We start from the raw sequence: 26316 nt of genomic DNA, 5'->3' as shown, positions 1-26316 counted from the left end.
CGAGGACAGTAAGCTTTGGAAGCCGCTCCGAAGTGGGAGCTGTGTGAGGTGGAACAGCACTATTTGCATAAGGCAATTTGACATCTGGGCTACCCAGCAGGGTCTCCAACCTTGGCCACTTTAAGCCTGGAGGACTTCAACTCCCAGAATTTCCCAGCAAGCTTTGCTGGGAGTTGGAGTCCTCCAGGCTTAAAGTGGCCAAGGTTGGAGACCCCTGTTATACTGGAGCGGTTGAAAGTGGGAAGACGTCACCTCACTGAATGACAGGGCAGCTTTCATCTTGCACTGCCGAACCGCGGGCTGCGAAAATCCGGACAGCGTTCAGATGTCAGCACACAAAAGCCGCGGTTTGTCCGGAGTTTGGCAGGCCTTCTCCAATAGCCGTGTACCTCCCTTTTCGTCAGAGCAACTACATCTCCCGAAGTGCCCCGCGCGATCCTAAAATGGATTCCCTTCCGGCAGGGAGGCGACACTAGGAACAGGGTGATTCCCCGAGCTGGAGGGCGTTTGAGTAGGAACGGGATTGGAGTGGGAGAGCTAAACGGAAACGGGTTCTCCTTTATAGAGGGGCTGGCAAGGGCCGGTTCCGGGTGTCACTTACTTGGCGACGGAGGTGGAAAGGGGAGGGGGGGGGGGGAGAAGAAGATGGCGTCTGACATGGAGACAGAAGTGCAGGCCCTCGACAGAAGCTTGCTGGAATGTTCCTCCGAGGAGATTGCTCTGGTAAGGCCCCTCTCCAGAAAAACGGCGGGCGGAACCTTCCTCTGCCGGGGGGGGGCTCCAAGCGACGCGGAGCGGGCGAAGCGAAAAAACCGGACGGAGACGCTAGGCAGGTGGCGTCGGCTCTGGGTTGAGACAAATGATGGTAGAGGAGCGCCGAAAGCAGTTGGGCTTTCGGGCCTGTGGTTAGAACAAATGTGGAGACTCTAGAAAGAGTGCAGAGAAGAGCAACAAAGATGATTAGGGGACTGGAGGCTAAAACCTATGAGGAATGTTTGCAGGAACGGGGTATGTCTAGTTTAATGAAAAGAAGGATTAGGGGAGACATGATAGCAGTGTTCCGATATCTCAGGGGCTGCCACAAAGAAGAGTCAAGCTATTCTCCAAAGCACCTGAGGGCAGGACAAGAAGCAATGGGTGGAAACTGATCAAGGAGAGAAGCAACTTAGAACTGAGGAGAAATTTCCTGACAGTCAGAACAATTAATCAGTGAAATAACTTTGCCTCCAGAAGTTGTGAATGTTCCAACACTGGAAGTTTTTAAGATGTTGGATAACCATTTGTCTGAAGTGATGTAGGATTTCCTGCCTAGGCAGGAGGTTGGACTAGAAGACCTCCAAGGTCCCTTCCAACTCTATTAGTTTATTCTAAATAGGCGGGTGGAGGGAAGGAGATGGTGGGGGAGTCTTTCCTGGAGAGGTGAGATCCAGGCGGCTTCTAAGTGTGAACAGCTCAGCAATGAGAAAGAGATTCAGTAGATAGGTGGCAGAAATGAGAGATGCATTTCTAACCATCAAAAGGAAGAGAAGCGGTGACTTCCCTTTGGGAAGAGAATGAGAAGGCAAAATTGGTTAGGAAAGTTTGGAGGATGGAGGGAGAAGGTTTCGAGTCCTTAGCATTGTTCCACTAGGGAGGCGCAAAAAAATAAAAAGAATTTGATGAACCTAGGGAGTGCTCAGTCTATCCTATGTATATTCTACTTAGAATATACTGTGCTGCTGGGTTCAAGAATTGACTGAGAAATGAGCCCTGTCAATGAATTGGTAAACATAGGTTGTTGCCTACAAGGATTGAAGCAGAGAATTTATTTATTTAGTTAGTTTGTCATTCATGTACAAGGAATAAGAATAAACATGACTAAGAACACAGGAAATGGGTACAAATAAATGGGGACATTAGGACAGGTACGTTAGGCACACTGGTGCACTTATGCATGCTTTATTTTGGAGTGGCAGCAGACTACAGTTGCTTGTCAAGATTCCCCCCCCCCCACGAAAAACACCCCACCCTATAATATTAGTACAACTGATGACAGTAAATATGGATGCAAAGAGAAATAATCTTTTAACATAATTGTTTTGTGATCTTGGTATATGTGGCTCTAGGAAACAGAGCGGGAACCAAAAATGATTTGAAGTGAGTTCCATTTAGCCTACTTCAAGTCTTATGTCATGTTTTCATTTTCCCACAGTAGAATTTGATTTATTTGAACAACATTTATACTTAATTAATATAATTAATTATATTCCACAATTAATTATATAGATCATTCTGTAAACAGATTCTGCAAATTTGCTATATTCATGTGTTATAGAAAATAATAAGCATTATAATTTAAAGATTAAAATTTAATTAGATTTTTTTAAATAAATGACACCCTACTTACCATTTTCAAAGACAGATTATTTCAATTTGCTTCAAAATGTTAAGTATTTAGTGGTGTGATACTTTTTATTTGAAACCATTTGAGGAAATGTTAGAAATTGGCTGTTCACCAGATATATTCCAGTGAATATAACCCATGTCTATATTGTAGGATTGTAGCCCCAATTCATATAGAAAGTGTCAGTTTGGGAATGCTGATGTAACACATATCCATAACACTGTCTAGTGGCAGATTGAATAACCTCTTTTGTTTTGAATAACCAGAACACAATCTTCTTTTATAACAGTGCCAATGCTGGTCATTTGGCTTATCTTTGTTTGTGACCAGCTCTAAAGGGCAGATCAGATAGTTAAATGCCAATTACAAATTTACCGTTTGCTCATTATTGAAGGATGATTGCTCCAAGATCACTCATCTCTTAAATACAGGTAGTCCTTGACTTATGACCACAGTTGAGCCAAAAGGTTGTGTTGTTAAGTGAGTTTTGCTCCATTTTACGGCCTATCTTGCCATAGTGGTTAAGTGAATCACTGCAGTTGTTAAGTTAGTAACCTGGTTGTTAAGTGACTCTGGCTTCCCCATTGTTTTTACTAGTCAAAAAGTTGCAAAAGGTGATTCCATGGCCTTGGGACACAGCAACGGACATAAGTAGGAACCAGTTGCCAAACATCTGAATTTTGCTAACATGATCATGGGGATAATACAAAGGTTGTAAGTGTGAGAAATGATCATGTCACTTTTTTCAGTGCCATTGTAACTTTGAACAGTCACTAAACGAACTGTTGTAAGTGAAGATCTACCTCTATTGCTATAAAGTATGGGCAAATAAATAAAATTCTGCCCTCCCTTAATTTGTTAATATGTAAATAGATTGAGAATTGTCCTATGTGATGGGATATTATTTTTATATCAGTCTTTTAAACTATAAGTAGTCAAGAAGATTTATATGTTTAAAATAATCAAGAGTTGGTAAATTCTGTCTTGGTCACCTCATAATTTACTTATTGAGGCATTTGGTTCCAGTTTGTTCAGAGTTATATAAATTCAGAGAATCTGAATTTAGCAAAACATAGTAGAGGAGAGCTGTGTACATAAATAAAAAATAGTCAAAATAAACTACCAGACATAAATTAGTATATTGGAAAATCATGTTCTATAATTAGATAGAATGAGATTGTAATAAATGTACATAGATTGAAATATCAGCAGTTGTTTTATGAATGTAGGTCACTTTAATTCATCCTTGATTATCTCAATTATACAAAAGTTGCAATGTTATGCTACTAAAAGATCAAGGAGTGACAGTAGCATTATTTTGTGCTTTATCATGATATTCTATAACTTGGTGCTTTATCCTGTTTCCCTTTGGATTTTTGGATTTCACTGTAGTAGCTCACAAGCAGAAACATAGGCAAGGTTTACTATTTTATTTTATTAGCATAGAAAGAATAGAATGAATGAGCTGGAAAGGGACTTGGAGGTCTTCTAGTCCAGCTCCCTGTTCAACCAGTGGTGGCTAACCTTTTCCGGACTGAGTGCCCAAAGCGCAGGTGCAAACAAATGTGTATGCGCACACCCGAACCCCCAAAATGCAATGTTTGTGCTGCCCCCTTGCATGCTGCCCAGCCCCCATGCATGCGTACACCCACCCCTCATCCTTAGGAAGAATAAAAAAACCAAGTCTGGATTCCTTTTGCTTTAGATTTCTGCTTTTAAACATTTATGCAATGTATACAATTTAAGGTAAACACACAATTTCTTTGACATTCTTGAAATACAAGAATGTACATAGGTGATGTGATATCAACTTATGGGTGTACTGAGCACTTCAGTATGTTCAAAATATTCTTGTGAATTTCGGGCATTAGAGTCAGCTCTAATATTGAGTTTAAGGTTTTACAATCCATCAGTAGCTTTTATTATTAAATTTTTTGGGTAGCTGTATCTTATTTTAATTATATATTTTTTACCTTTTTTTTTTTGAAGAACTGGCTACAAGCATCTGATCTTCCTAAAGAAATATACAAGCACCTAGCCTATTATGTGCCCCAAATTTACTGCAGGGGTCCCAATCCAGCTCCTGAAAGAGAAGATATGCTTGCACAACATGTTCTTCTGGGCCCAATGGAATGGTATCTTTGTGGTGAAGATCCTACTTATGGCTTTCAAAAACTTGAGCAAGCAAACAAACCTTCACATCTTTGTGGCCGGGTTTTTAAAGTTGGAGAACCTACTTATTCTTGCAGGTAACTGCTAATCATTTATTTTAAACTGTCCTTGCAAATTAGCATAAAAATGTTGGGCTCAGTTTTGGTCATAAATTTGTAATAATGTTTTATGTTTTTAAAATAATTTGTTATTATCTAAAGTATTGTCTATTTCACAAGTTACCAGCTTTTTTCATAATTTCATGACATAAATACCGTGTTTTTGGACTATAAGACGCAATGGTGTATAAAACGCACCAAGTTTTTGAAGAGGTGAGTAAGAAAAAAACGTTTTTGTCCTCCCCAGCACCCAAGAGCACTCTGCAGCCTTCAGCAGGGCTGGGGGAAGGCACAAGCGCCCTGTTTTCATCTGTTTTTCGCAAAAATGGGGCCATTTCCCATTACCCCAGCCCTGCTGAAGCCTGCAGAGTGCTCCTGGGGACTGGAGGAAGGGAAAACGCCTCAGTTTTTGCAAAAAATGTCCCAGCCTCAACCTTGCTGAAACCTGCAGAGTGCTCGTGGGGGCTGGAAGAAAGGGAGAATGCCTCCATTTTTGTGAAAAACGGTTGATTTTTTGCTCATTTTTCACAAAAATGGGTTGTGGGGCTGCTGCTTCAGGTCGTCAAAAATAGCTATATTCTGTGTATAAGATGCACTAACATTTCCACGCTCTTTTAGAGGGGGAAAAGGTGCATCTTAAAATACGGTAGTTAAAAAGTACTGCTGCTTATTCTTAGAAATGACTGAAGGACAAAAATAATTGGTGCAAATATACATTCAGTATGTCTAATCCCCTCTCATTTTTTTTTCTTTAATCCCATTTTGTTACCTTTAGCTAATGAACAGGATTTCCATGAATATAGAATTGCCTGAATTGTATTTACTTTCTTGAGCATTTGAAGTATTTCTGTGCATTTCCTTTTCTTTTTTCCTCCATCAGAGACTGTGCAGTTGATTCAACTTGTGTATTATGCATGGAATGCTTTCTGGGAAGTGTTCACAGGGAGCATCGATATAGGGTTAGTAAGTTTTTCTATTACTTTAGTGATTTTTTTTTAACTTGTGACTCACTGAGGCCATTTTGAAAACTAGAAGTGTATAGTACTTGGGTCTGAAGAGTGCAAGCATCTTTCATGACAACTTTACTGTACCATAAGCTGCTTTTTAAATAAGCTGTTGCTACTTGCAAGGCATGGGAAAGGTGGTATTCTTTTAAAGAGTAACTGACAGGTTTAATGAGGGTGCCCCTGCCAGATCTGAAAACCCCTTTTGTACTTCAGATTTAAATTCTGCACATCTGTCAAAGCCCTTCTGAGCTCATCTGCATATAATGCTCATATACTGAAGACATTTCTATGAGCACTTCTGATTTGCTTTGCTGTCAGTTGTGGAAAAAATGTCTTCTGGAATCTACAGATGACTTGAGAAGGCCCCTTAAATAACTCAGCAGAACTTTCTGGAGGACACTGCTGCCACAGTGTTTCAAGAAGTGGCATTTAACTTGCGATACTGTGTGACTAAAACAGTCCTCCAACAAATCATTTGTCCAGCTATTGTATCATAATTCATAATTTAAGCATATAAAATAACTAGAAATTGGGTGAGAATGAATACTGCCTTGCTTAGCAATTGAAATTCTGGCCCCAATTGTGGTCGTAAGTCAAGTTAAGAACAACCGTTATTGTGAAGAAAATGGGTAGAAAAAAATCCCCTCCCCCTCATTCCCATAACATTAATGTTCAACTTCTGCTCCATGAATTTAAGCTTGGATTCTAAAATGCCACACAGCAGTTATCTTGTAATTCTTTCCTAGGGAATGATAGGGCTAAGGAACTGTAAACAGTTATTAATTTCCAAACCAATGTTTATTTGTGTTTTTCCATTCTTGCACATTTTAAATAATACTTTAGATGACAACTTCAGGTGGAGGTGGGTTCTGTGACTGTGGTGACACTGAAGCTTGGAAAGAAGGGTCTTACTGCCAGAAGCATGAACACAGTACTTCAGAAACAGAGGAAGATGAGGTAACAAGATGTGTCATCTAAATTACAGTACGTGATGCTAAGATGTTGTGTGGAATTAAGAAGATAGAGAATAAAATTTTAGAGTATACTACCTTGGCTTACTTGTCATAGAATTTTCTTGCTCAATCTTGTATGGACAAATAATTTTATTCAAGAGATTTTTGGGGTTTTTTTGGGAGGACTTTTTAATAATAATTTTATTAAACATTTCAATTAAAAAACTTTTACAAACTTAAAAAGAAAAAAATTAAAACTGTACAGAAAATAAAAAATAAAAAGGAAAATAGGAAAGAAAAAAATAAGATTATAGTAGAGTAAAAGAAAAGATATGCAAATAAATGACTTTCCCCTTTATCATAAATGTAAACAATTTTAGTAACTTATCATCTTCTCTTAAAATATAACAAATGATTTTTTTTCCCCATATCCCATCTCTTATCTATAAACAAATCAATAAAATCTCATCATTTCATTTCTGGAGTCAGACAAAGTCCAGTAATGGATACCAGAGAAAATACCTATTTTAACCTTGATCAAATACATCGACATTACATTCCTGCCTTTTTACTTTTAATAATTTTATCCATAATCTCTTCAAATAATTTCATAGAACTTGATTTCTTTTCATTTTTTTCTTTGTAAAATCCTTCAAAATTTTAACAAGTTTATTTTGTAAATCCAATATAGGAAAGCTATCCAGGCCACTCTTGATTTGCCATTTGTATATTTTTTTAAATTATTAATATATCAACCAGTTTAATATATATACTCAGTGTAGAATCCTTTTCTGTACCATTCTTGTAGCCTATCATTTTGAATCCACTTGTTCTGCTCAGTTGCACCCTAATCCAGTAAAACTTGTTCATCTTCTATAGCATATTTTAAAAACAGTCTCTAACATGGTAGACGCTCTTAAAGTTAAGATTTACTCTTAAAGTCCATGGTTCACAAATATTCTTCAATATGTCTAGTGTTAAAGTATTTCCAGTCTGTATTAGTAAGTCAAATTTAACTAGACTTCTCATTTAATTGAAAAGTACAAAGAACTAATCTTTAGTTCTCTTTGTATCCAATTTTCCAAGTCCTATCCTGTTACGTTTTGTTTAAAAATTCAAAACAAAAGCATTTTTCCACAGGAAGGATTCTTATAATTAATTTCAAAATCTAATTCCAATTTTCCAGAATAACCCTTTTATTGTTTATTCTAAAAAACAAGTTTAAGTTTTAAACTTGTATTTAAAACTTCTTTCATTAAGGATTGAAGTAAACTCACCCAGGGTTATAAAACCTGTAAATCCAAGGGTTACTTCTAATAGTTGAAAAGCAGTTAAGCAAATTTCTAAAAGGATTAACAAAAGAAGCTTGATGAACATTATGCCTATGTAGGCTGTGAGTTTGTTTGAAATTTTGCAACTCCTGTCTGATCATCAATCTCCACAATTCTGTCACTGCTCCTTCAGAGATGTCTAAGTTTACTTTGAATCCTCAGGAGATATTCTTGATTTTTGGATTTTTAATTTCAACAGATTCTCCTTTTGTGGAAACGATTCATAATAATTCTGTCTTGGTAAGAGTATCCAATTAACACAGGCCTGTCAAACTGGTGGCCCATGGGCTGGATGTGTCATGGTCAGGCCACTCCCATCCCAGCTCTGCAAAGGCAAAAAAGTCACGATACGTCACATGATGCAATCAAGTTTGACACCCATGAATTAATAGCAGGTAGAGAAAGACCAAGGGAAATGTTTGTAAGATTCTTACATAGCATGCCACCACTATGTTTTCATACCTATGGGAAAAAATATCCTAATTTCAAAAATTCCAGTTAGTTTAGCCTGAAACATCTGGAAATACACATTGATTATTATGAATCATAAAAATAGTACCAGAGCTGTTTAATTTTGCCTAAGGTAATAGTTGTGTTTCCTTTCTTTCTCTTACCTATTTTTTATCTGTTTATCTAAATCTTGTTATTAACATATATCTGTATCCTTTTATATCTTATTTGATTCTGTAAGATAGAAAAGGAATAAAGAAAGCATAGTGAATGTTACATAAATATTGAGAAAACCATGAAATGAAATATTCAAATTCATTTGTGTATTAATAAGTCTCCAAAGATAATTCCTGTACAATATCATGGTAGAAAAAAACGAAGAAAATTTCTTGGTATAATAATATTTTCACTGTTTTTATTTTAGGATCCTGTTGTGCGCTTGCCAGAAGATATGATAAGGAAAGCATATGGTATTTTTGCAGGCGTGTTTCAGTATGCTGTAGATATATTAACATGGGAAAAGGAAAACGAGCTGCCACCAGGTTTAGAAACGGCGTAAGTAGGAAACCAAATTCCAGCATTCGATTCCTAGTTTTACTAAAACATTATTATGATTGTCCTTTTAAATAGTAAAAGAAAAATGCATTATACAGGAGTTATTTGTAAAAAAGTGACTTGAATTGTTGTGCCTTCATGGATGGCAGTTGAGGCAGTAGTACCACAAAGAACTTACCTCAGAATTATAAATTCAGCTTCTTACGTCATCATAAAAGATTTCCTGAGTGACTGTCCATACACACAGGAAACCAAATCAAATTCTAAGAAGGTCTTTTCAGCTAGAGTCTGCATTTGATAGCAATATTCATGACCTGGCACTGTTTCAATGCCTTTACTATTATTGCTCCCTAATTACCAGCAGTCCCTTTACCTGCCAGTGTCCAGGATTTATCAGCTCTGTTGTTTTTCAAGAATTTACCCTTGAGTCTTCCCAAATTTAGAATTATATTTTATACTATCAACATATAGCAGAATCAGGCTGGCTTTATCTAGGCTTAAAAGTCAGAATTGGGATTAGCTAGTAATTTGATGGGAGACCACCCAAGCTTCCTTGGCTGTAGGGTAGCCTAAACAGTGAAAAAAAAACCAGACGAAGAAAACCATAGCACTGCTTTATTGTTGGTAGGAAAATTTAGTCTCTACTCAAACCTACATTTTCACTTTTGTCAGTATTTTATTCTTCTTCAGATTGAACACTGAAGACAGCTAACAGTAAATGAAATGCAGAAACACATGAATAGCAAATAGATTTGTCCAGATAAAAAGCCAATGCAATTTGTAATGGGTGTTTTATTGGTATTGCTGTATTAAATTAATAATAAAAAGCTTTTAACTGTTGTCTTTAATCAACAAGTTGTACTTGTTCTTATTGCATACTTTCTGTACAGTACAGAGATTGCAATAAATACTGGAAAAATTATGCCAAAAATAATTTAACTGATTGAAATGACTGAATATATGGTTTGTGATACTGTCTTTACAGCAAGAAAAATGATACTTATTACTGCATGCTTTTTAATGATGAAGTCCACACATATGAGCAAGTTATTTATACACTTCAAAAAGCAGTCAATTGCACGCAGAAGGAGGCCATTGGATTTGCAACAACTGTGGATAGAGATGTACGTAATTTATTTAAGCTTATTAAGTTTTTACTTAGAAATGTATTAATCTTTATGTTATAAGTTCCTTGGTATTGATTAAAGAAAACTAGAAGAATATGGGAGTGTTACAATTTCCAGAACAATGGTTCAGTGCTTGAGTATTTTTATTAATGTCCCATTAATAAAAAAATTAAACAATGCAGAGTCTCACCCTGTCTCTTGTACAGTACAGAATATACTGTACAACCTGGAGGAGTTTTACTGAGTGCTTTCCCAGTCAGAGAAATTTTTGCATCATTGCAGCATCCCCACAGTCATGTGATCTGATTTGGGCACTTGGCAACTGGCATAAATTTATACAATAGTTCCAATGACCTGGGTTCACATGAGCACAGACTGCAAGCTTCCCAGTCAACTTCTGCCAGGCAGTGTCAATTTCATGTCATTTTTAGAGATTATATGGAAGTTGAAAATTGATGTAGAATTAAATAGTTGGTACTGAAGCTTTTTCTCTCCATAGTAATGCTTTACCTTTCTGGATTACCTTCTTTCTCTTGCATAGAAGACTTGTGTGAAAAATGATGTGTAATTATTAATAGTCTTTAATGATAGTTTGCAAGAAAGATTCTGAACTTAGGTCAACTAATACCTATTATAAAGTTTGAATTACCTTGGAATGAATTGTTAATTGCCATGTGATTGTTTAATAGGGACGCAGATCAGTTCGCTATGGAGATTTTCAGTATTGTGACCAAGCTAAATCTGTGATAGTGGTAAGTTACATGATTTAACTTTCCTTACTTAATAATGAAGTATTGCTTCAGTATTACCATCTCACAATTGTAGCCTATGCATGTTTAAAGTTGCAAAGAAGAAAATAATTATTCAATATTGGAAAGACAAAAACTATACAGGCAAACAGGAATGAAATATGTTTGATTGGTCCTTTTCTAATTAAGTATATAGGAATAAAATGATATAAGAAATTAAATTGACATATGATGCTATTGTTTTATCAGTTTGTAAGATAATTCAATTCAAAAGAACTTACTGAATTAAAATTGCTGGCATCTTGTATTAAAAATTACACCTTGCAAATAATATTTTCCTTAAGTTTTTTAATGTTTAAGTGAATACATTTTAGACAAGGCTTTGTTTTAATGAAACATTTGACTTCTGCTCCCTTCTTCTTTACTCATCTTAAGAGAAGTACTACTCGCCAGACTCGGCCATTAAAGGTTCAAGTTATGCGTTCATCTATTGTTGCCCATCAAAGCTTTGGTCTGAAACTTCTCACTTGGCTGAGTAACATTATCGGATATTCAGGTACTGCAGTTAAAATATGATCTTAAAAAAAGATCTGAGGTAAAATGTATATGAATGAAAAACTTGAAAATATTTTCTGAATACTGAAAAATAAGGATAAATATAAACAAAATGTTCTAATTAATTACAGATTTTTTTACTCAAAATTATAGAAGCGAAAATACTTTAAATTAGAAGTATATAATTGGATTTCTTAACATTATTTTTCTAAAAGAAGCTGCAATAATATTTTGCATTGAAATTTTATTGTGGAGGGTATTCTTTCTTGACTATTTGGTGTTCAAAATCATCTTGCAGAAGGAAAATGTTAAAGGCACAATTGTGCCTCATTCATACCAAATCAGAAATGGTTGACTTGACTTGACTTCTATTGTTTATATTATGTGTGGAGAAACTCTGTCCCTTTTTTGCTATTTGACATATAAGGGAAGTCAGCAAATAGTTCAACAGCAGTCGGAAGGCAGCTGATCTCTCCATTTCAGCCTTGTAATCTAAAAACAAATTTAGTAGTATTTCACTTTGAAAATTCTGTTGCAAGCCCCATTTTCTACTTTTGAGATGGAAGCCTTTGCTATGCTTTTTTAAACTCTTAGAAACTTGAAGACATGTAATTACTATTATATATTGATAGTTTTAATTTAAATAGGCAATGTAAATACTTCCAGTGCTAAGATTCTAAATATTAGTGATTAAGTGATAAGTATAACAGAATTAAATGTTAGTGAAACTTGATTATGGAAGCAGACCAATACCCCCTTTTGACTCTTCTCTCCTTTTTAATTAGATGGTCTTCGCAGAATATTGTGCCAAGTTGGTTTACAAGAAGGACCAGAAGGAGAAAATTCTTCCCTTGTTGATAAATTGATGCTTTCTGATTCTAAACTTTGGAAAGGTGAATTATTTTTTCTTTTTTAAAAATGTATATATCGCGAAGTATTGTTACATTTTACGTAGCCTGTTATGCAGTGCTTGCTTCTTTGGCCATTTTCCTGCATGAGCAAAGAATATGTGTTTTTGCTACTTGCCAACTATCAGGCTATTTTTAAGCATTCTCTTCACAAGATTTCTATTAACAGTTTCAATACCTGTTCCCTAATAAACATGCATAGATTATACTGCAATCCTCTTATAATTAGTAGAACTAACTTTACAGTGTTGATTTGTTTCTGATCGGGGTTTGGGAGCATAGTTTGAAGTTCACTCTGATAAAACAGCATCTTTTGTCTTAGAATTTGTAAATATTTAGTGTTATTTAGGATTTACTATTATTTTCTAATACACTGTTCTCATGTAAGTTGATATTTAAAATGTATTTTTCCCCCTGACACTTCCCTTCTTCGCCCCCAGGAGCTAGAAGTGTGTATCATCAGTTATTCATGAGTAGCCTACTTATGGATTTGAAATACAAGAAACTGTTTGCTTTCCGGTTTGCCAGAGTGAGTAATTTTCAATTGTAAATTCTTTATAATATTATTGATATGGCTTGGTTCCGGTTCCAACTTTGATTCTGGGTGAAGTTGCACTCCCCCTATAGAAAATCATCCATGATTTGAGAGTCCCTTAAGACTTACAGCACCTGCTATAGCAGCAGGCAAAAGCCAGCTGTGGGCCTTTTAGAATCAGGACACCCTTGCAACAATGACTTGTAATTTTCCACAAGTTCCAAATGAAGCAATCCACTAACTAGAAGTAACAAATAAATTAGTGTTACATCTCTGTTGTGATTACTGCAATGATTACAAATATGACTCTAGAGCAGATTCAAAGTACTCTACCCCCAAATGTGTATAGAATAGTTTTCTCATCTAGTTTGAGGTCATCCTTGTGGTCTCTGAAGGATCACTATCCCAGATGAAGTAAATGGTGGTTCTTCTCAGTAGCTATCTCTCCCTTTAGAATATCTTGCCTCCTAAGATATAGAATACCCCTAATTTAGTAGAATAAATGAAGATTCAATTTTGATGAGGCATTTTTGATATGCAATGTAAAAAGGTGGCACTTCATTAGTTGATTGAATTATTATGCGATTTATCTTAATAAATACCATGTTATTTAAGTAATATTGAATTGAATTGAACTAATAATTTTCAATTAACTAGTAAGTATTCTAGTTACATATTGTAAAAAGGATTTCTATATATTGCACAACTCCATCAATTTACTTTAAATATTGATTGAATCTAGAAGTGTTTCCTATAACAATGGATACATTTGGTATTTGTATTTAATTAAGAGGTGTCCCCTTAGCCATAGTTTAGTAATTTGAGATATAAAAGGGTTGTCAGTTTTAGGACATAGTTTTCCATCACAAATATGAAACTTAGACAAAACAGTGCAGATTAGAGGTGAATTTCCCCTTGTTGTTTAGAATTATCGGCAGTTGCAGAGAGATTTTATGGAGGATGATCACGAGCGGCCAGTGTCGGTGACTGCTCTCTCTGTTCAGCTCTTCACTGTACCTACTCTGGTGAGTAGTGCTATCTTTTTTTTTAAACTGATAGTTGGCACTTTTTGCCTTTTTGCCTTCTTCTTAATAGAATTATGAGCGATTGCAGAATGATTATGTGAAAGATGACCACGACAGAGAGTATTCAATTGCTGACCTCTCGGTGCAGATATTCACAGTACCTTCTCTTGTAAGTATTTAAATGTTGAATGAAACCTTCTGTTTGCTCTGAAGGTCACTTAAATCTAATACAGATATAATGTATTATTATGTTTGGAATCCCAAATATTGATTCTTATATAATTTTATGATTAAAGAAGACAGAGCCTACCTGTAACAAAATTATAATCTGTAGATTGAAAAAAAAAAGAACCAGTATGTGGTGGTAGTGGCTAAGGCACTAAAGTAGAAACTAAGAGGTTATGAATTCTGGTCCTGCCTTAGGAACAAAGCCAGATGCACAGAATAAGGTATCATCTTTAACTCCAAAATAGGAGTCCAATAAATGGGTCATGTAGGTACATACAGAATACTAAAACTTCTGAATCTCTTCTCTCCCCCCAGCTCACATGATGATACATTTTTCTGATTGTTCACCATGTTTTATGTTTACTTTTATCTTTCTTTCCATATTTTGTGCCCAACTTCATTACCCAACTTTGTCCAGTCCAACTTCCTCACTGCATTTCCTTCATATTTTTTATAGATACAATCCTTTTATTTCTTAAATTCTAGTGAGTTTTAACCATTTCCATTTTAATTTCATTGCCACTTTGTTCCTTAATAAGTGCTCATATGGTCAATATTGCCGGATAATCATAAACATTCTGCACCCCCCCCCACATTTTATTTATTACTAAAACATCAAATTTAGTGTGTTTCATTTCCAATTTGATGATTTTGAGTTTTATTTAGTATGTGCTTCTCACATCTGTGGTATAAATAAATTTGTAATGTGAGGAATTCCTCTCTCAATCAAACCTTCTGTCACGGTTCCAAGGAACACCCCCAACGAAAGAAGACTTCGAGGCTTGAAGTTCCTCAAAGTTCAATTTTATTAGAGATGTCATATTGGCACATCTGGGAAAACCTGAATCTGAAAGGCTCCAGGTTTTCCCCATCCAAATGAAAGTCCAAGTCCCTGCCCAGCACCCACATGTCCATTACATGGCCTAATCAGTCATCATCCCAACTGGAGATGCCTTCTAGTCACAACCTTCCAGGTGCAGAGCAAGATGTTCTTGACACTCTCAGACTCTCTGAGAAAGGAATGTTATTTTGACTATATATCTCCCATACTCCATATAATCCCCCCTCCCACTTTCCCACAGCAGTAAATGTGGCAGGCCGGAAGGCCCAATGCAAAAGATAGCTTCCAGGCCTAACAGGCTGCCTCCTCTCATCAGAAGATCATGTCCTGTAACAAGATTAATACGGGGTTAACAGCAACATCCTAAGCATCTCCCCCTCCCCAGGGTATCCTTTAGCTTATCAGGGTGTTTATCATGGAATTGTTTTACTAGTCTATCTGCTTTTACATCCCAACTCTTCATACAGGTAGCTTCAGACAAAGGGTACCCTTTCCAATGAACTAAATATTGCAATCGACCTCCATACAATCTAGAGTCTAAAATCTTGTTTTACTTCATAATGGGTTTCACCTGACACCTTCTGAATTTGATTTTCCAATTCCATCTCCTAAATTTATTAGCTTCACTCATATCTTCAGAACCCATGTATCTACCTCAATTATGGACTTAATCAAAGAATTGTCCTTTTCCCTTTGACCTTACCAATAAAAGATAACTCTACTAAGATCACTTTCTCTACTGGCATACCTCTAATCCATTGGAGCTATAAATACTTTCCACTATATCAAACTGGTAATGCCTTGTAGGGGTTACCCAACCTCTATTCCTCCCCCCTTTCAAGGTTTTTCCAATCTGTTATTCTCACATTTTTCTCTACTGCTTCTCTTTATCTTCCATTTATTTAAAAACAAATCAATACTGTGATTGGAGGAAGGGAAATTATTTTTATTACAATATTAGTAATGTAATAATATTTTTTTAAAGTTATCAAAATTAAATAAATAAAACTTGCAATTAGAACCTACAGCCATTCCACATTTAGAGTGTTATCTTTGATTTGCTATACCATTGAGTCTCAAAGTGTGATTTCTTGAGGGAGGGAGGGTCTCAAGTCAGGGGATTTGTGAAGTCAAATAAAAATATTTTTAATTTATAATATGGTAAATATTGATAGTTTTAATCCACATAAACAAAAGTCATTAGGGGTCCTGAATCATTTTTAAGAAAGGGGAACATTTGGGAACTATTGTACTATACAAAACCAAGAACAGCCTTTGATTAAAGGAAGTGCATACCCTGTCTTAGATTATAGGGCACAAATAGTAATTTGAAGTTACCTAGAAGTAAATTCTGCTTGACTGCTCTACTGTTTACTCCACTAATGTAAAAGCTGTTCGGCAGTGAATCCATTTATCTAAGGAGATGGATGTGTCAAAGTGGAGGCTTAATATCTGCCTGAGATACTTTTTGTACCTCTATTGGCTAGGGATGGAATTCATTAGTAGAAAGCTGCCTTGCAACTTGATTCATATTTTGGAGAAATAAGGGTGGATCCTCTGAAATTATCTCAACAGCGCATGTTGTAAGAATGTGCACTGTTGAGATAATTTCAGTGCCACATAGCTTCAGCAAATTTGTATGTTGTTCATGGTATAAGCAGTTCTAAAAAATGAATGTGACCACTGTTCATCAGATTAGAGTACTTAACCAGCAGATGTTCATTCTTAATCGATAATTTTAACTATGATGCAAAGTTTCAGAATAATGGTATCTTTATTTAAAAGTAAAATTTTTAGAGGCATGGGTTTCTAATAATTTAGCCAATCCTTCCTTGAAATATGATGATTCTGCTGGTTTCCCCATTTAGGAACTATTTGCCGTTTGGTGCTGAAAAGAACTGCATTTGACGTACAAATAATTGTTTCTGCAGCTTCTGATTAAAACACACTTTAAAATGTACTTTTGCTATAGGCAAGAATGTTAATTGTAGAAGAGAATCTCCTGACTACTATAATCTCAACATTTATGGATCATTTACGACATAGAGATCTACAGGGGAGATTTCAGTTTGAACGGTATACTGCAATACAGGCATTCAAATTCCGACGAGTCCAAAGCCTGATTCTGGATTTAAAGTAAGTTTGTTTTTAAAAATCACACAAACATATTTTTAGCTAAATACAAAAATCAGCCTGCAAATTTATTTCTGCTGTACGTAGGTATGTGTTGATAAGCAAGCCAATTGAGTGGTCAGATCAACTGAGGCAAAAATTTCTAGATGGCTTTGATGTCTTCTTGGAATTGCTGAGGTGTATGCAAGTAAGTAATGTACAAAAATTGTATCATATTAATTGCATGATTACAAATGAGATAGTGAAAATTGTTTTTCATATAATTGTTACATTTCCAACACCTTTTTTTATTAGGTTTCCTTGTTCTTGGTGATAGAATAGAGTTTCAGTAAAGCTAATTTTTCTACAGTCCTCTCTAGACAAGAAAATCACAAGATATTCTTGTGAAGGATTGTTGGACTTTATGAAGTCAGATGCTAGTAGCTAGGAGGTGGTAAACCAGAATTGTAATGGATATAATTTTTCATCATTGCAGGTTTGTCTAGTTCTTCCATCACAAATGAAATTAGCATGAGCAAACTATAGGCAGCCATTTTTCTATCTTGGCTATATACAGTCACTAGGCAAAGACTTGTTGGGTCTTAACATTAATACTACTTTGTTGTTCTCATCTGTGTCTGAAGGGTATGGATCCAATAACCCGCCAAGTAGGACAGCATATTGAAATGGAACCAGAGTGGGAAGCTGCATTCACACTGCAGATGAAATTAACACATGTTATCTCAATGATGCAAGATTGGTGTGCTTTAGATGTAAGTTATTAAAATGTTTCAAATATATTTGAGGGCTGTAAAGAACCCTCAAGATTTCTTTATATGATTTGTATCAGTAAGATTGTGTTGTTTAAAATGGAAACTCAAATGCCCATGAATTTTAAGTAGGAAACATTAGAGTAAAATAAATTAACACACAATCTTCAGATCTGGGCTAGGGTGTATTTCAGAATAAAAGGAATAAAAGGGGGTGTTCATTAGTATGAGATTAGTGATGCAAAGTTATTGTGAGATATATCTATTTATAGCTGCAGTTTTGTGCTCCCTCTCTAATTTTCTTTGGATAATTTAGAAGTTCTTTAGAACAGGTAATACACTTAAGGGGAAATTCCCTCTATTTTACTAATTGAAAACTTAGGCTTTAACTTTAACTTAGTTAAAAAACCGCCATTAGCACAGAGGCACTAATGTATCTATTTACTCAGAGATGTACAGAATGGATTGAATATTTATACTATTGTAGCTGATTCTGTAGATAATTTATTTATAAATATATATGTGGCTGAGGTAAATCTTAGTATTTGAGTATTTGATACAATGTGAAGTAGTTTAATAAATATTCCAGTTTTACTTTTTTGTCTACCTTTTAAAATGGTATCCTGAATGTGACTATGGCTGGATGCATTTTTTTAAAGAAACGAGAATAGTTTTGATAGCTTCGGGCATGGCAGGAAATCACTGTATGTGAAGAAAAGAGCTAAAATTAATAATCACTAGATTTTTTTTAGAAAGAGATACTCCATATACTTCAGTCTTATACTTCAGTCTTCTACTATTGTTTATATAGCCATACATGGAATGGTGGTCATACCAGGGGTGGGTTTTGGCCGCCTTCACTACCAGTTTGCTCATTTGTGCGCTTTGTGCACATGCACAGTTCAATTATAATTGTTCTGCACATGCGCAGAACTTAAAAACAAGATGAGAACCAGTTCAGGGGTGTCGCAGGCCTGGGTCTCTACCGGTTCCAGCAACCCATGCCGCTGTACCACTACCTGTTTGACTGAATCGGGCCGAACCGGTAGGAACCCACCTCTGGATAGCACATATGAAGAACCACAAGATTTACTGGTATAATGTATAAGAAAAGGTAGAGTGCAATTCAGAAAATGAATTGTATTAATGAGGACTCACTTAATTGGGATGGAGAAGTCTAGTGAGCTCTCTTTGTCAAGCCCATCTTCTCTACTCTCTAGAAATCTGCTCTAGAGTGAAATGATAAAATATCCTAGAAGAAAGTACTAAAAATACCACAACTCCCATTGCAAAGCAGGACCTAGAGGCTAGAATAGAAAACTTTCTCTCACCAGTACTTTTTTCCCTCTATTTGGAGATAAATAAGATCAGAATTTAGAGTCTTAAATGCGCTTCCTATGTTCGTGTTTCTGCTACTAAAGTTTTCTTTGTAAGATGGAATTGTATACCTACTGCTGCCTACTATGATACAGTTCCAACAGTTATTGAAACAGCATTGGCAAATTCACTTTAAATAGGTTAGATAAATTTTACCTTGATGCAATTTTTCACTTGTTTATCTTGATTACAAATGTATGATCATTTTGGTACAATTTTAAGAGCTGTGTTATCTGTAAATATAATTACCTTTAATTTTTATAGGAAAAAGTGCTTATTGAAGCCTATAAGAAATCTTTGACTGTTTTGATGCAATGCCACTGTGGTTTTACTGAAGGAGAACAGCCAATTGAACTCAGCATGTGTGGACATTCAGTTGAAACTATTAGATACTGTGTTTCTCAGGAAAAAGTTAGCATTCATCTTCCTGTTTCCCGTTTACTTGCAGGTAAGCCCTAAATTGCTTAGTTGATTTGGTGGTTAATTTTTAATATGGTTTGTTTTCATAACTATAACTCAAATTTTCTCTTTTGCTTGCTATCTTTGTGGGTGGAAAATGAATCACTTTACAACAAAGACATGAGTTAGTAAGCTGTATTTCTTTGATATTGTCAGGTTCAGATTCAACTATTCTTACCATTATAGAAACTTATCACTGTTGTGTAAACTTATATATATATTAGATTTTTACAACCCCTGGTAAGCCCCAATTATGGGAGGAAGCTAACTGCTTCCATCATCTGTCAATCGGCTCGTCACAAGAGTCCATCACGACAGAAACCCAATATTTTTACTGTTGCCTTTGTTATATTTGTGTTTTTTATTTGTCCTTTATTTATTTATCAGCACAAATAAAAAAACATACATACATACATACATACATACATACATACATACATACATACATACATATATATATATATACATATATAGACATAGACATACATTTTACATATAGATATAGTGCACTATATTTTAGATGTAGCTAAATATTATATACTATAAGGAGTGCTATCCGCTTCTGTTAGTTCAAGGGTCACAAAAGATTTTGGGTAGCAGTTCAAATCCATACACCAAAATGGACATCTGCAAGATTCTTTTGTGAGATAAATTGGGTTGGTTAAGCAATTATATTTCCCCACTAAAATGCAAAAACTTTTGGTACTGTATAGATACAATAAATAAATACTGTAATATAATCAATAGAATGCATTTTTGTATTTAATACAGGTTTGCATGCACTTTTGAGCAAAACAGAAGTAGCATACAAGTTTCCAGAACAACTACCAATGGTGAGTAATATTATGTTAATAAACATCTATGACTTATTTTAGTTTAAAACAAAACAAAACTGAACAGTTAATTGGGGAGATCCAGAGGTAACAGTGCCTAGAATACAGTTAACCATAAGGGATAATAGCTATAACTTCCTATATTTTAAGTCATGGAAATGAATTTTTGAATGCTCTTTAAAAACATGAAACAAATATATTGAGTTTTGTGTTTATCTTCAACCGATACAGAGTGAACTTAGTCCTCCTATGTTAATAGAACATCCCCTGCGATGTCTAGTTCTGTGTGCCCAAGTTCATGCTGGAATGTGGCGGAGAAATGGATTTTCACTTGTTAATCAGGTAAGTCCTGAATGGGAAAAAATTATTTAATCCTTTTCTTTTACCTGAGAACCATAGAACTGTTTGATTTCCTTATTGCTAAAGAGTAAGGTGCTCTTCATAAATAATTAATTTTAAATTTGTGCTCTGATTATTTTGTATGTTTTCCTAAATGTGTTTATTAAGAGTAGTTTTCTTGAACTCAAAATGCTTGTTTATTTATTTGTATGTATGTCCCATTCAATATGTTTGACACTGAATTTTGATAATAAATATATGAAGTTTTAATCACTTCTGGAAGCTGTGGTACATTTTTTATCTCAACTTTATTATTTTTTATAAATAATTCAAGATGGCAAACATCCTTAATACTCCTTCTCCCTCCTATTTTTCCCACAACAATAACAACTCTGTGAAGTGAGATGAGAAAACATGACTGACCCAAAGCCACCCAGCTGGCTTTCATGCCCAAGGCTAAAGCTCACAAATTCATGGTTTCTAGCCTATGGCCTTTACCATAGACCAAAAGGATTTAATCTATAGGGTCACCATGAGGAATATGCTGTGTACTCTGCAGATGAAGTCTCTTGCATTTCGACATTGAACTTCAGCTTTAGGCCAGTGCCCTTGGAGGTTATAGGGCTAAATCCTGCAAGTTTATCTCAAGGGAGTTTGATCCCGTTGCACTTGAGGATGTGAATAGGGCTTTTGCAGCGGATAATTTGACCATACCAGCATTCCATGTGTCTCCTAGCTGGCTAAGGGTGCTTGGAGGAGACACAGTTGGGCTTGGGTGGTGATTACTAATTCCTTAAGCAAGGGGTGATCCCATCGGTTTTCGAGGTGGTGGTGCACCCTCTCCTGAAAGGCCCATTGCTCAACCCAACCAGTCTGGACAGCTTTTGAGTCTGTCAGTCTTTAATATCTCATTTTTGGGTATGGTTGTGTAATCACATATGTCTAAGGCTTGTAAATAGCATTCTTGGGCATGGCTTTCATCTTCCAATCCAGTAGCCATGAATCCAAGAGACTTCCAAATGAGAGATCTTATCCTTTAGATATTTTGAGAGAGACTACTAGAGTTGACCAATGTCCTCAATGAACAAACAATAACTTCCTCTTGCATGGATGCATTTTCATCCTGTTTCCTTGTGTCCTCAGCCTCTAGACACAGGTTCAAGACTTTCACATCATCATTAGTATGGCCTGGAGTGACAGTGTACAATTGAGCATCATGAGCATATTGATGGTACTACAATATTGATATTATGTAGATTGAAGTAATGGGGCAAAGGACCAACTTGTGAGGAACCCCACAAAAATAAACCACCAAGTCAATCTCACCTACCCAGTCACCACTGAGCAGAAGTGCCCACAAGGAAGAAACAGAATTACTGTAGAACAGTTGTTACCTCCAATCTTCAAGACTGATCCATCAAAATTTCATGATTGATGGTACTGAAAGTTGCTGACAGATCTAAGAGGATCAGGGGGGTTGGGGAGTCAAGGTCCTGATAAAAGTCATCCATTAGTACCATTTCTGTTGCATGCCAGTCCTTGAATTATGACTGAAAGAGAGGTAATAATAATAGATTATAAATATAATGTAGATAATCCATTTCTTCCGCTACATTCTGTAGCTGAACTCCCATGATTCTCTTAGTAACTGTAGTGAAGGTGAGTCAGTAAAAAATGGCTGAATTCTTCAGGACTACAGGCATCATCATCTCACACAGAAAGACATTGACAATCTCCTAAAGCTTGCCTCGACTTGCCTCCAAAAGTACAGTATGCAGCTGATAATCATGTGGGAAAAACCCCTCTTTACTTTATTAGAGTCTGCAAGTCAAGAAGATTCCCAGGTTATATGGTAAATCATTTTAACTCTTCTTGTTCTTGTAAAGTCAAGATTTTGATGAATCTGAGAAATTTTGTCAGCAAAATGGAATGTAAAGTAGATTTGGATCATAATCCAAATCAAATATCAAACTCTGAAAACTTTCTCTTTCAGATATACTATTATCATAATGTAAAGTGCAGAAGAGAAATGTTTGATAAAGACATTGTAATGCTCCAGGTAATTTTTTTTTTTTGAATAATCCTTAGATGTACCTTAAGATGTCACTAAGACACCTGCGTTCTTTAAAAGAGTTTTTAAAAAATATTATGCAGTCAAGGTTTTTTTCAACGTACCTCCCCTTTTGAGACTGGAAAAGTTATATGTTAATATATTCTGATAAAACCATTATTTTTTAAAAGTACAAAATTTTGGAAAACAAATATTCAATATGCTGTTTGTACTTGAAAGGGATATTACAGTTAAAAGGTTTAGAAAGGACTATAATATGAAGATTCATGCTGCTTCATATGCAACTATTGTATGACGTATTTATAAAAGAAAACAAATTTTATATGTGATTATGGCCAATAGTGCAATGTTTCCAAATAAGTTTATATCATTCTGTTCTCTTTATCTAAACTTCCTTTTCTTTGTAGACAAGTGTGTCTATGATGGATCCAAACCACTTTTTGATGATGATGCTGTGTCGCTTTGAACTTTATCAGATATTTAGTACTCCGGATTATGGCAAAAGGTTCAGTTCTGAAAATACCAATAAGGTACAACATGAGTAGTTGAAGATATAGTTTCAAAGCTTTAAGAAATTCATTATAAATAAATTGCAAACTGTTATATCTTAACATGAAAATATCTGTAAGTGCTTTCTAACATTTTAGTCCTTGTTTCTTTCAGGATATGGTTCAGCAAAATAATACTCTCATTGAAGAAATGTTACACCTAATTATAATTATTGTTGGTGAGTTTATGCTTTTTCATTTAATACCTACTGATTAATTTTATGGATTAATTCTAATTATAGTTAGAAGTCCTGCAATTTATAGATGTTGTTTTGATTAGTTCATTAATATACTGTACCTACAACTCCAATGTTAAAGAGTACAATTATTTCCACTTCTGTTGCTCCTTGATAAAATAAAATTATTTTGGGGATGTTTATGATCATGACACAATCCTTACATGTTGTCATATGATAATATGAATATCCCTTCAGATGTTGTACTGGAAAAAATAGTCACTTCTGTGGCTTCGGTTCAGCATATTCATAAAATGAAATTGATCAGTGCTTACTGAAATTATTGATTTGTTTTACAGGAGAGAGATTTACTCCAGGAATTGGGCAGATTAATGCTACAGATGAAATAAAAAGAGAGATTATTCACCAGCTGAGCATCAGACCCATGGCTCATAGTGAATTAGTAAAAGCGTTGCCAGAAGATGTGAGTCTCATTAAAAATATTTTCACTTGTACTTTTTAAATTGGTGGATGATCATTGGGGGATTTCTAATATGATGGAATTGGTCATGAAGATTCCTTCAGATAGCAGGGAATTAAAAGTTTTTATAGAAGATGATTTCCCAGCAGGCTTTAATGGATTATATTAAATACTTTCTCCACAATTTTATACTCCCTAGAAATTAGTAAATGTGTTGAATTTTACAACCCATCCAGAGTACTTTATTTTGTTGCAATTTAATCACAGTGACTGTTATTATTACAATTATAAACAGAAAAGTGACATGGGAAATAAAATTTCAGAAATATAAAAATAAATCATTTCAAATTATTTTGCATTAAACTTGTGAGATTGCAGAACTGTGTATGAAAAATATGACTCAATCACAATAACTAATTTTAAGATAGCACAGTCTTAAAGATCCTTAAATTTTTAATACTTCCAGATTGCCAATAAAGGAGAATATTTGTAGCTCAAGGTTGAAATGAGCTTGGTTGTTTCTTGAAGATGTTTCATTACCCAAACTAGGTAACATCATCAGTGCTAGTAAGCAGTGGGATTCACTCTCAGTTTATATTCTACTTGTTTGCCCTAATAGTGTTGGTGGAAGTGGTTCTTGGGGGTTCTTCTCCAAGTGGATTTGGAGATTAACTCCAAGATTAACATCAAATCAACAATCAAGAATACTCCAATCAAGGAACTGCCAAACAAGCTAGCAATAAACGGCCCAAACAAAGAACCTCCAAAACTACTCCACCAATATTGACAATGTTGGCAAGTCATTGGAATATAAACTGAAGAAAACCCCAGTCCTCACTAACACTGATAATATTAGCTTGCTTGGATAATGAAACATCTGCAAAAAAACAGCCAAGCTCAGACAGCACAAAGAACCCCCTATTTCCAGATTGATCTAGCTGATTATTACCTTAGGAAATATACTTGAAAACTATGTACACATATAATAACCTATTTTTCCTTTGATTTCATAGGAAAACAAAGAGACCGGAATGGAAACTGTCATTGAAGCAGTTGCCTGTTTCAAGTAATGGCTTCCCTGCAACAAACCTCTTTAAATGTGTAAAATAGTATATATTGTGACCCAGTAAATACTGTTTAGGACTGATTTATACTTCATTCTTAAACCTTTCTTTATGGTTATTTTAATTGAATGTAGTCTAGACATTTTACAAATGTAAGAATTGACAGCTCTTAGAGATAATGTAAGAAGTAAGATTCTGAATGTTTTGAGGGATTTTTTTTGTTAAAAGTATTAACAAAACAAACTTTTTTTTATTGTGATAAAAAATACTACATGGAAAAAACTTTTATATTAGCAGGGAAATTATCTGTTGTCCCTCATCTTCCCAAATACACCAAATATGTATTCGAAGAATAGCTTATAATACATTTAGCCACTTCCTTGTTTTCAAAGGATGGTCTTGCTTCAACAGGAATGAAGGTTGCTATTGCCCAAAAGCAAAATGTTTAGTGGAGAAGCAAGGTAGAAGCCAACAACCTTGATGGTTATTCTCAGGGCAGTGCAGCTCAGGAGAAAGTGGGGTTTTCTTTCCCATCTTATTCTGTAGGTTTAGGCAGCAACAAGAACATGGTTCTTTACAATTAATACCTTGACTATAAGTATGGCATCAATTGCTTGTGTACCATATCTCATATTCACATGTCTGTTATTTAAGAAGCTACACATTTATTTTAGGTGATGATAAGTTGAAGGGCTGTCAGTGGACCCCTTTGATGACCTAAATGAAGGGACGTCTGGTGTCATTCAGCCAACAGTCAGAGGCACTGAGTCTCATTTTTGCCAAAGTAGAGTCTGTGCTTGTAGGCAAAGAAGCTTTGTGCAGTCATTAATAGTAATAGTCAGTTAAAAGTATAAGACATCATTCATATTGAGGTATTAGTGTTCTCATTGTTTCATGGAATAGTTTAGAATGTTGTTGTTCAATTATTCCAATGCTGATTATACATTTCCAATTATCTTTTAGAAAACCAGGATTAACAGGAAGAGGCTTATATGAGTTAAAGCCAGAATGTGCTAAAGATTTCAATTTATATTTTTACCATTTTTCAAGGGCAGAACAGTCTAAGGTAATTATGCAAGATGAAAACTTTCATTATATAATTATATATAATTATGAAGCTTTGTATTCGCATGCCTGCATTATAGATTCAGATTGAGTTTATAACAGGA

The 26316-nt window shown here is 35.2% G+C and overlaps 1 protein-coding gene across 3 annotated transcripts in view; it reads left to right on the top strand.

Annotated features, from left to right (window-relative positions):
- The first annotated feature begins 452 nt into the window (after positions 1 to 452).
- Positions 453 to 26316, top strand: part of UBR2 (ubiquitin protein ligase E3 component n-recognin 2) — a 53172-nt gene continuing 27308 nt past the window's right edge. Inside the window, exons 1-23 of one of the 3 annotated variants that reach the window (XM_087717728.1) lie at positions 453 to 723; positions 4373 to 4632; positions 5534 to 5612; positions 6504 to 6617; positions 8819 to 8949; positions 9935 to 10073; positions 10766 to 10828; positions 11261 to 11381; positions 12166 to 12273; positions 12729 to 12817; positions 13919 to 14017; positions 16890 to 17053; positions 17138 to 17237; positions 17674 to 17802; positions 19441 to 19624; positions 20407 to 20468; positions 20700 to 20810; positions 22801 to 22866; positions 23286 to 23408; positions 23542 to 23605; positions 23962 to 24086; positions 25097 to 25149; positions 26111 to 26213. In XM_087717728.1, coding sequence (XP_087573854.1) covers positions 646 to 723; positions 4373 to 4632; positions 5534 to 5612; positions 6504 to 6617; positions 8819 to 8949; positions 9935 to 10073; positions 10766 to 10828; positions 11261 to 11381; positions 12166 to 12273; positions 12729 to 12817; positions 13919 to 14017; positions 16890 to 17053; positions 17138 to 17237; positions 17674 to 17802; positions 19441 to 19624; positions 20407 to 20468; positions 20700 to 20810; positions 22801 to 22866; positions 23286 to 23408; positions 23542 to 23605; positions 23962 to 24086; positions 25097 to 25149; positions 26111 to 26213 — 2565 coding nt within the window. In that variant the 5' untranslated portion in view covers positions 453 to 645. Of the gene's footprint in view, positions 724 to 4372; positions 4633 to 5533; positions 5613 to 6503; positions 6618 to 8818; positions 8950 to 9934; positions 10074 to 10765; positions 10829 to 11260; positions 11382 to 12165; positions 12274 to 12728; positions 12818 to 13749; positions 13849 to 13918; positions 14018 to 16889; positions 17054 to 17137; positions 17238 to 17673; positions 17803 to 19440; positions 19625 to 20406; positions 20469 to 20699; positions 20811 to 22800; positions 22867 to 23285; positions 23409 to 23541; positions 23606 to 23961; positions 24087 to 25096; positions 25150 to 26110; positions 26214 to 26316 lie in introns of all 3 variants that reach the window. The other 2 variants (XM_087717726.1, XM_087717725.1) reach the window with 2 other exon arrangements.

This window comes from Thamnophis sirtalis, unplaced genomic scaffold (assembly GCF_051295495.1).
Source record: "Thamnophis sirtalis isolate CommonGarterSnake01/CBP01778 unplaced genomic scaffold, rThaSir2_p1.2 scaffold_6, whole genome shotgun sequence".
In the NCBI taxonomy this organism is placed as follows: domain Eukaryota; kingdom Metazoa; phylum Chordata; class Lepidosauria; order Squamata; family Natricidae; genus Thamnophis; species Thamnophis sirtalis.
The sequence above is the reverse complement of the archived record's forward strand: the minus strand, read 5'-3'. Positions and strand labels throughout refer to the sequence as shown.